The following is an 11,071-nucleotide window of genomic DNA, read 5'->3' on the forward strand; positions in this document are numbered from 1 at the left end:
AGCCAAAACAGGGAAGAAATTAAAACAGATCACGTAACACTACGCTCCCTTGACTTAAATATGTTCTACTTTTTCGCTTGGTTCCATTTACCTCTTTCCGGTTCTTCTATTTTATTCCTGTTCAGAGGGTAGCAGGAGACCTTTAACCTATACTGCAGAGTCTAGTTTCCCGCTCCACTGCCCATATCTTATAAGTGGTGAAACTCAAAATTGTGATCCAGAAACTTCAGAAGGAATCAGCTAAAAACCATTTTACCAGAAGACCAATGGGGGCAGTCCAATTATCTAGAACACACTAATAGTTAACAAAATGATGAACAATGGAATTCCAGAGTTACCTTAATTCTTTCTGAAAACTGCATTCGGGGTCAATATATTCTATACAGTTGTTAGTGTCCTCATCCATTCTCAGAGATGCCTGAACTTCTACATCACCTTGATATTTCAGTAGGGAAAGGGAAGCATCATAATTGGACACAGAAATTACTTTTTGTCCATAAGGATCAGACTTGTTCAGTTTCTGATTCTCCTTTCTTCTAAACCCTTGACTTTGTCCCATAATGATCATACTTTCAGACTTTTCCTCATTAATGTCAAAATTCTTTAAAACATTTACTGTATGCTTCCCTATCCTTTCCTGCAAGCAAGTTCACCACTTAAAACATATAGCTCAAACTTAACCATGAAAAGAAAAGAAAATGGAGAGTAATTAAGAACCAACAATGGCAACATATACGGGACCTTGACATCTTTGAAAAAAGATTTTAATCCTTCTATTGAAATTCCAAAGCTGTCATATTGTCTAATTGGTTTCCTCAGCCACTTTGATATGTATGCTTTATTCCTTTCTTCCCGATAACGCTCATCTGCTTGCAAAAAATGAATACCTTCAACATCAAAGGCAACTCGATGGAAAAGAGATTAAATTGGCATAACAAGTTGAAGAGATTCTGAATTTAAGCATGAACTAGCCAAAAAAAAAAATTACCAAGCAGCCAGCAGGAGCTTTATGGTGAAGGGTGAGTCTAACAAGAATTCAATAAAGAAAAGTTGAGAAATCTCACCACACTAGCTTGGTTTGACACAGAACCAGGCTGGAGATAATATTGGGTATGTTTGCTAATGGTTTTGAAAAGTGTTTTTTTTTCTCTTTTTTTTGCTTGAAAAAATGTTTTAATGCGATATGATGGTGAGAAGTATTTTTGGTGGGATCCACATTTGAGAAAATGTTTTGTGGAATCCACTAAAGAAAATTGTTTGGCTGTATTTTCAAAGAAACAAATACTAAACTTATTTTAAGAAAACACAAGCAGGTGTAAAGCTAACTTCAACTTCTTTCTTATAAAAAAATTAAAAAACAGAAAAGTGTTTTCAAAGGCAATTACCAAATATTTCTAGGAGATAACTTTTCCAGGACATAAAAAATCAGGGTAGAGATCATTATTAATGAAGCTAAGTAATGTTAAAGGATAAATCTCAACAAATTAGCAGATCCTAACAAGTCAGCAATCCCATGAAACATGGACCTTGAATCATGGGATTGCTGACTTGTTGAGATTTATCCTTTAACAAGTAAGAGGACAACAAAATCGGTATGCTTAGAACAATTACCTAATAAGATGATGGCTCCATAATCAAACCTATGTCGTATGCAACGTCCTATAGAAAGTAAAAGGCACCGTCATAATGAATTATCAACAGGAGTAATAACTATCAGATCTGCATTATTATACAAGAGAATTGTGACGCAAAATATGATAGCTAAATAAAATAATAAAACGCCTCATACCCCTCAATAACAGAATAATATCAAATGTCTTTAGGCACACTCAAAGTGGAACCCCATCAGGGCATACCTGCAGCTTGATTTAGAGCTCGGAAGGCTTGGTGACAGTACCACTCACTCCCACTTAGAAGGCTTTTGGATGATTTATGAGTATCATTATATTTCTTCTTTAATGCAACTTGAATATCATTTCTGATAAGAAGTTCAATCAATCAGCAAATCATGGGTTATTTAATAGGATATTTCTTCTACAGAAAATTTAAGAAAGGGAAGAACTCTTACGTGTTGGGAAAAGGGATTCCAACAATTATCTGAGATAGTTAAGAACTTACGTTGTCAACACTCAACAATCATAAAAGATAACACTAGACAAGTTTCTTAATGAAATTAATGCTTTTAGTTAAATAAAGAAGCAGTTATTTACAAAGACACTTAACAACATACGTTGTTCAGTCTTTTCAAAGGGGGGCAAAAAGGATACAACCACCCGGGCATTATCATCTGAGAAGTCAATTCCTTCTGAAACCTGCAAGAATAAATTAATGATTGAGCATATGCAGACTCAATAAAAGGTCATATTGATTTATTATTTGTAAGACTTCACTTTGGCTGTTATAATGATAGAATGGCATGGTCCCTTATGTCTTTGAAAATAGAAAAGGTTAATCAGTATGTTTTATGAACAACAGCAGCAGTATCCCCGGGAACCAATCTCCTTCAATGCAACCCTACCTCTCTACCTCTAAATTTCACGTAGTACCTCAGTACATACCACTCCACTATCGAGCAAGGTTGCCGAGGCATCTAACGACTAGACCACTATTGACAATACCATTCCCTGTACTCTCCAGCTGAAACTCCAGTTTAACAGCAAACTAAATCAAAAGGTTCACCAATACACACCAGCTCAAAGTCTAGCCCATGCCAACCAATCTGGTTCTGGTCGAGCTTCTTTTTGGTCTATTCTAGCCTAGTCTTTATTTTTCTCATCAATTCATTCTTTTAGTATCATTCTTAATTTATTTAATAAAATGTGTAATTTCAAATTTTGGTTTTGATTTGTGTAAAATGTGCATCATACCCCAAAACACATATTATGCCAGTAATTAAACAGAGCGGATGATCAAATTGACCCAAGACTATCATGTTATTACCAATACAAAAACAGGTATGCCAACCAAAAGAAATTCTGTGGAGTGGAAGACAATGCCAACCATTGCTTAAGACTCCTTTTACTAGAGTGAAGCTATAATTTAAATAGAAGGCTACTGTTAAAATAAAAAATTGTTAAACCACCACGTGTCCTAAAAGCTTAAGCTGATACAAAGAGGTAAATTTAATTATTTAATCAATACTTTAATGCTCCCCCTCACGTGTAAGCTCAAACTCTCTCTTAATAAGTGAGGCGCAATATGTGAATATATAATTTAAATGTGAGTGAATTGACTAAGGGTCCGTTTGGGATAACAGTTTCAATAAGTGTAATTTTAAAAATTGTGTTTTTAAAATTGCAAAGGCGTTTGGTAAAATATGTTAAAAAGTAAAATATTTGTTATGCGAAATCATGATTTTGGTTTAAATTCGCGTTTTTTCAAGTAAGCAACCCCTAGCCTGCTTATAGAAATCGCAAATTTTTTTCCCCTATTTTAAATTACGTTGTTTTTAAATTGCAATGCCGAACGCCTTACGTTTTGCGATATCTTTTAAAAACGCAAATTATTCTTGCTAAATCGCAATCTCAAACACACTCTAAGATAATGTTCGGATTTAGGACCTTCGCTTTGATCTATGTTAAACCACCACTTGTCTTAAAAACTTAAATTGATAGGAATATGTAAATTTAATTATTAAATCAATACTTTAATGAAAATATAATTAATCTACCTTTCCTCGGCAAACTGCAAGAAATGCAGCTCCTTTCTTTTGATTTTCTGGGGACTCTACTACATTGAAGTGATTAAGTTCTATTTTCTTAACCCGTCGCTTTCTCCCAAAAATAGGTTTGTTGCCCAGACGAATTGAGTCATAATAACCTTTCAAAACAGGCTCAAATTCATCCTGGCTTCCTCTTGGCTCTGCACTAACCAATGAAAAATAAGCATTCTCAATATAAACTAAAAGTCTGGGGGACAACAAAAAATCAACTCAAGTACCGATGCCAAGTAAGATGAACTCAACTTTAGCATCAACACTAAAAGTGATCACACAAGGATTTAACATTTGTCATTACAAATTTTCAAAGAATTTTGCAAATTATGAGATAAAAAAGCACAAGGAAAAAAGGAAGTCTTACCAACAAAAAGGGACTTTTCTTCATTTAGTTGTGACCATTGACCAGTTTCACGCCAACGATTGCACAGTTTCTCCATCAGCTTATAACTTGGGAAGAACACTAGACAACCGCCTGGAACAATCTTAAAAATCTCTTCTAAAGATTTCCCGAGTGCATCCTTCACAACAAAACAATAACTTATGCACAAATGGGAGGAGATATCATCATCAATTAAAAATCAATGACAACATGCAAAATTACCTGAAATTCATATGCATCCGCTGTTTTATAACTTGCATTCAGTGGATAGTTACCTGGACCAGTGGAGATTATAGCAGGCCACACCTGTAGAGACAAGGTCGATAACTTGTACCTAGAACTGTTGAACCAAAATGAACCAAAGAACACTATAGAGACAAAGAAATGTGAATTGAACCTGTGATTCAACATCAATTACATGCGGAGCTTCCAGACAAGTTTCAAACTGAACTCCAAGCTCAGATGAAAAGGAATTCATTGGTGACAACGTCCTAAATCACCAAAACAAGGTGAGCAATATTGTAAAAGGAAAAATCCTACTTTAGGGCATGGCAATGGAGTAAATTGCAAGAAACTGAACAAGAGCACAATCAAATATCCAAACTCCCCCTCCCCTTCAAGTTTAGCACAGTATGAGACATCATATGTGTCAACTTTTCTGGAGAGTCTTGAAAGGTAAGTGAATTTTTGGATGATATTGGTTACACTAACTAAATTAAATTACTAAGATCGCCCTATTGGAAAGAACATGACCACCCAGATAGGCCAAATGAGGTAATTTTAGCCGCAATAAAGTTCATTTGGCAGATGGACATACTTTCTCAAAAAGCTGTGCACAAAAGAATAATACAAATTGTATAAGCGGCATAACCCACTTTGTGCACTAGTAAAAGCTCTGTTAGCAGCCTAGGTGTGGTGAAGCAGTATGCTTACCCTGACGTCAATATGACTGACAAAGAAAGGTTAGCAATATCTCTAAAAACAACAGCTGGATTCAAGCACCACAAACTTAAAGTATGTGTCCAATTGCCAAGTTTTCCTGATACAATAACAAAGCCAATGGTTAGGCTCTTCATGGCAATAAGAGCAGCAATGTGATTAAGACAAACAATAACCATCAAAACCACTACAACATTGGCCAATTATTTTATCAAACTTTATGTATCATCTCACAGTTAACCTTTCAAAAAATCTAATAATGATAGCCTCCACTTACCAGCATCTCGTTTAATATATCGTTGTAAAGCAAGCTGATAATCAAAAATGTGACGCCCATTTCTTGAGAAAAAATAAGTTAGAGAAGAGAATAAACCTGTAACATTATCCGAAACAGTCAATCACCATAGTAAAGTTTCAATGGACAATAGATAAAGCTGAGGATACATAAACATGAAAATATGAAGCCTGTACCTTCCAGTGTCATCACCGACATCCCACTTAAATGTGCTACATCTGACTCTGTATCTGAAGCAGCGCTGATTGCCTTAAAACAAAAATAAATAAATGTTTCAACAGAAAATGATAAGAATCAAAACAAAAATAATAAAAAATCATATACTCAAAATACCTTTGTAGCGCATTCTAGCAAGATTGGAAAGCACTGTTGCGAAATATTAGCTTCTTGGAGCTCTCTTAAAGCCTTATCACCGGTCCAACTATGACATATATTAACAAAAAATAAATAAACAAATGAATACTTACGATACTCTTTTATTTTCTTTACTATTGGTATCTCAAAAGGAATATCTTAAAGCCTTATCACCAATCAACTTTACTTGAACCCAGTGCCCATGATTTCAATGGTGAAAGGAAGACAAAATAAATGGACCATTTTTCACAAGAAAAATTTGATAAGGATTACATCACATGATCTACTCACTATTCTTGGGAAAAATGAAACTGACAATCATTCTTTTGTAGCATGTTAACCTACAAACTGATAAGAATTCTGCAACTTTTGTATCAGAATTTCATTTTGAAAAGACCTTGAAATGAATAATTTCAGAACTCAAGATTTATAGAAGCATAACACAAGTAAACTCACCAAGAGACATGACGCTGAAATTCACGCTTCTCTAATGTACTTTTCCTCCGCTCTATCCAATTTATAAGGTCCTAACAACATTACTAGCACTCATTCAGACCATTTGATAATCAAGGATTTTTTAAACAAACTATTGTCAGTATGCTTGAAACAATTACCTGTGTCATTTCATATAAAGGTTGATAAGTTAAAACATCAACCGCACACAGTTGCTCTAGTTCCATCTGCAATTCTTTCAAAAGGTATCACAACTATAAGCAACAAACTTATAAAATCATGAAGAAGAAAAAAAGGTTAATGGTTCCATAACCTACTATGCAAAACATCTTCTTCAACATCCACACTGCCAGCATCTCGAGCAATATCCTCTATGTTGCTGCAAACAAGTTAATTGAATTTAAAAGCAGATAAACTGATCTGAAAAATCAAGAGAAATCCAACCTTATAATTAATTCAGGTAATACTACAATACATGTTCCAAAAAACAGAATTGACTCCAATACATTTTATGACAAGAAAAATAATTATGTCCCTTAACTATGCAGATGTATCATTTTTGCAGAGCTCCAAAAGGAGATTTCTGGTTCTAAAATTAATAAAATTGCATTAACTACATTGTGCTTTCAAAAACAGCATAAATTTTAAACATAAATTGTTCCTAAAAGTTGTGCCAACGCAGCAAATCATTCATGAAATTCATGTGCATATATAACGCAAAAAAAAAAAAAAAAAAAAAAAAAATTTACAAAGAACAACCTACTTTGGACTCTACAAAAAATTAACTAAAAATCCAATCTTGCATATGCTTCCAAAACCAGCATGGAAAGGTGACATTTCACAAATCAGAAATTCACCGCTTATCAACTAAAAATCTCATTAATAGTTTAGGTAATACACTGTAAACTTATCAAAGAGAAGGTTATAAAAAGATAAATTTAATCAAATAAGATGGTGAAAAATACTGGGCTTCATCAAGAATCACAATGGCTCCTTTAATATCTACTTCCATAGCTCCACGAATGACTGGATTGATGATGTAGTTGTATGGGCAGAAAACCAATTGTGCATCATCTGCCATCGAACGTGCTGCATAATATGAGCAACCTAAAGAAGGAAGAAAATTGTTGTAAGATTGTGTTTGCAGCACCATGACATATGGTGTCAGAAAAATATATATATATTTATAACAAACCTTTCACGAGTTGTCCAACTTTTACAAGATCTTCTATATCATGGGCCTCATGGCAACCTCCTTTCTGAAGGGATGCATGACCTTTGATTTTATGCACACTTCTGTTGGTAATAAAAACATACAATTGCTATACTGTCACTCAATACATCATAGTGTAAACAAAGATAACCAAGATTAACAGAGCATATAGGACAATAGATATAACTCACTTAAATTCTGGGCATCCTACTTCTCGATTACTCAAAAGCAACTTGCTGGAAATTTCCAAAACCATTTTCAGTTATGAAAAATGAAAGGAATCTTATTTATAAAAACAAAATAACAAAAAAGCCATATGGGTCAGAAGTGCACCATTCTTCATCAATATTCTCTTTCCCGCGTATGTGCTTGTTTGTGCAGTAATGCTTCCGTGATGCCTAGAAGAGAGATAGAGAGAGAGAATTCATATGCAAACACTACACGCTTGAACCAGGAAAGAAAAAACTCCAGAATAACATTATTCAAAAGCAAGAATACAAGAAAAATACATTACTTAAAAAGGGTCATGTTCAAACAGCTATATACCTCCTCATGGAGTAGAAGAGTGCAACTTCCACCCGCATATCCAATAACAACATATTAACCATTGAGAAATTTTCTTGTGGTAAAAAAGATTCCTTTTATAATTGCTCACTCAACAACTGGTACCAATGAAAAACATGTTTCATGATTAAATGATTAGGAATTATTTTCACCCTTACTGTTAATTACACTTGGCTGCAATATGGATAATAGAAGGAAAGGAAACAAGCACTCTATGCTGTGATGACCTACAAAGCAAGCAAATTGGACAAATCCGAGTGGTCCAATATATGTTAAGCAATAAAAATATCTATTCAGTTTCTAAATGCAAGGACCTATCAAAAAAAATGCATGGGAGTGTGAGGCATGAGACGTAAGAGACATCCATATAAGACGCTAACCATTAGCATGCATCATTAAACATGCCCTCCAAATCAGGAATGGTCCACTCCCAAATAATTAGTTTTATTGGGACGATAAGTCGATAACCAAATCACAGTCAATATAAAGACGACAAGCTATCAGGAGGGCTAACACAATTCCCATTGTACAATACCTAGGAATTTGTAAAACATGAACTCACAAGGAATAAGTAAACATACCAAAACTGCCATTGGCACTCGATAAGCAGTTTTCCGGTATTCACGAACCACTTGAGAAATTTGTGAATGAGTCCTCCTTAAAATACAAAAAATAGTTGATAACCATTTAAGAAATGAATTCAACATTTGACAACACAAAATATCAATGTCTTGATACTTGGGAGCTTGTAAAATCTTCTGTTAAACTTCTCAAGTAATTCTATGGAAACTACAAAAATAATTGACATCATATGACCCAAATTCTTTATAATTCTTAGTTTTTCAGATCAAATTACTACAAATAGTGATCAGAAGAAAAGATTGTCGCCAACTTATAGCCAATTTCAAATTAGAATTGCATAAGATAGGGGATCAGTTGTAATATGAAATTTTTTAACTATAACTTTACATGAGAAGATAGGCAATCCTTATCGTGGCATTGAAGTGTAATAGTGTCAGAAACAAAACCTTACAACTAAATAACTAATTTAGCTGCCCTAACATAGGGAATTATAGTTGAAAATTGCAATGCTTCCCATGTCATAAACTGCAGTATTTTAACATAAACTTTGTAACTATTACATTTCAGTGTATATAAACAAATATTAAGATATTTTGTTCTCACTAAACATATGGCTTTATGAAGTGGGCCGTCCAGTGCTTATGTGAAGTTTCTAAAACATTCATAATTACTTTATAAAGCAATAGTCCATCTGAAATCACAAATTTCCACAACATATTACCTGACTAAACAAACAACACAAACAAATTAATAGAAGCTCCCAATTGAATAGATTAGGATAAAACTTTACGATGCATAATATATGGTTGGTGTTGCCTTTTTCTTTTGATTCTTGCTGTTTGCTGCAGATTGAGCTGGCTCCAAATTCTCTGGCCCTGGGTTACCTAATAAAAACTGCAATGTCAGTAGCGTAGAGGACCAAATGATGAAATGGAAACATTGATTAAGGGATTGTCTGGCCATCCCATAAATTTGACTGCATTTATCAAACTTCGTCAATCAGAAACCCCTGTTAACAAAATTCATAATGCAGATGTCTCTATGTTGTTTTCCTCTAAATATGCAACAACCAAACGAAGATCCAAAGACTAACGCATTAGGTTTTAAATTATTGACTTATTTCTCACTTTCTTAAAAACCCTAAGAATGTAAAATGTACACTAGATTAATGCATTAGGATTAAAATCAATCTTTAAATACTTCCTTTACCTGAAGGCTCCATTTCTGGAACAAATCCGCCGCCGTAAGCCAGAGGATCAGTCATCGCCTCCGGAGCAGGCTTCGAGTGAGAAGGATTCGCACACTGATTCTTCGACTTACAGTTCTGCTGCCAAGCGAGGGTCGAGCAAAGAAGCGAGAGCGATTTCCCCGTGCCGGTCGGGGACTCAAGCAGCGCATGGCAGTGGCCCTCTCTCTGGGCGCGATCCAGGGTCGAGATGACACGGCCCATGAACGCGAGCTGCGACCCGTACGGCCGGTACGGGAACTCCACTTGGATGCCTCCGATGTGGTACGCATTTTTGGGGGCTTTCGGATTAGGGTTTGGTCCTGGAGTTGCAGAGACCATTTCTGGGTGTTCTTCAGAAGATCTTTAGAAGAAGAGAGCTTTGGGGCTTGTCAGCGGGATTGTATATCTGATTGAACGTTGTGGGAGGTTTTGGAGGGTTTTGGCGGGATTTTGGATTTGTGAGATTTTGATAAAGGCGGTAACTTCCCTTCTACACTCTGCTTTTGCCCCTGATCTCGCAGTCAAACGGTTTGTGATAGTGCCACGTGTCCAATGTAAGGTAATACTTAGATGAATGTTATACACTGCCCTGCTGATGTCACAGCGTTCTCCGACTCTTATTATAAATTAGGGTTAATAACTTTTGTTAGTATTTAATTTTTCACTTAAGTTTTAATTTATAGATACTTTGCTTGTGGATAAATATTGGTTTAGTACCACCATCGTTATTCCGTCAATCAAACTAACGGCATGTGTGGTAACAAAAGTATGCCACTTGTCCTAACAAAAATAATTTAAATAATTTAAAAAATCAAAACTTGAAAAAAAGAAAAAGATAAATAGGGGCCACCCCCATTTTGGCCATTGAGGGTGGCTGAGCCACCTTAGGGCAGGCATGGGATGGCCGAAATTAGTTCAGCTCATGGAATATGATGAAGGTACTAAATTGGTCTTTATCCATAAGTTAGGTACCATCAGTAATACAATTTAAAATTTAAATGAAAAAATAAATAAAAATGTGAAAACTTAAGTATTAAAAAAGTTATTAACCTTATAAATTAAAATATCAATAAAATATATGTCTTATTACATCAGTCCAGTAAGATGGGCATAGTATATAGCATTTTTTTTAATAATTATATTAAAAACACACCGATGAAATGATGTAAAATTTCAAAAGTAGGAGAAAATTTTATGGTAAAGATTAAATGTTGCAGCATTTAATGTGTATGTAGTGTCATATCAGGTAAACAAAATATAATCAGACTGTTCCCCCAGCTCAACACCCTCTGTGTCTGATGCATCATCCACCCTCATCAAAAACTACTGGCTCATCGCCACGGTTT

The 11,071-nt window shown here is 34.9% G+C and overlaps 1 protein-coding gene across 1 annotated transcript in view; it reads right to left on the reverse strand.

Moving 5' to 3' along the window:
- Nucleotides 1-10,172, reverse strand: part of LOC132189129 (uncharacterized) — a 12,604-nt gene extending 2,432 nt beyond the window's left edge. The window contains 24 exon segments of the mRNA XM_059603666.1: nucleotides 320-637; nucleotides 742-866; nucleotides 1,612-1,659; nucleotides 1,857-1,978; nucleotides 2,069-2,097; nucleotides 2,268-2,312; nucleotides 3,671-3,861; nucleotides 4,080-4,236; nucleotides 4,320-4,403; nucleotides 4,495-4,588; nucleotides 5,031-5,136; nucleotides 5,314-5,409; nucleotides 5,508-5,580; nucleotides 5,665-5,752; nucleotides 6,142-6,212; nucleotides 6,300-6,373; nucleotides 6,456-6,517; nucleotides 7,104-7,245; nucleotides 7,334-7,434; nucleotides 7,543-7,587; nucleotides 7,685-7,749; nucleotides 8,497-8,572; nucleotides 9,288-9,381; nucleotides 9,707-10,172. Of these exon segments, the coding sequence (XP_059459649.1) occupies nucleotides 320-637; nucleotides 742-866; nucleotides 1,612-1,659; nucleotides 1,857-1,978; nucleotides 2,069-2,097; nucleotides 2,268-2,312; nucleotides 3,671-3,861; nucleotides 4,080-4,236; nucleotides 4,320-4,403; nucleotides 4,495-4,588; nucleotides 5,031-5,136; nucleotides 5,314-5,409; nucleotides 5,508-5,580; nucleotides 5,665-5,752; nucleotides 6,142-6,212; nucleotides 6,300-6,373; nucleotides 6,456-6,517; nucleotides 7,104-7,245; nucleotides 7,334-7,434; nucleotides 7,543-7,587; nucleotides 7,685-7,749; nucleotides 8,497-8,572; nucleotides 9,288-9,381; nucleotides 9,707-10,064 (2,664 nt within the window). The 5' untranslated portion in view covers nucleotides 10,065-10,172.
- Nucleotides 10,173-11,071: the final 899 nt, after the last annotated feature.

Source organism: Corylus avellana, chromosome ca8 (genome assembly GCF_901000735.1).
Source record: "Corylus avellana chromosome ca8, CavTom2PMs-1.0".
Classification (NCBI taxonomy): domain Eukaryota; kingdom Viridiplantae; phylum Streptophyta; class Magnoliopsida; order Fagales; family Betulaceae; genus Corylus; species Corylus avellana.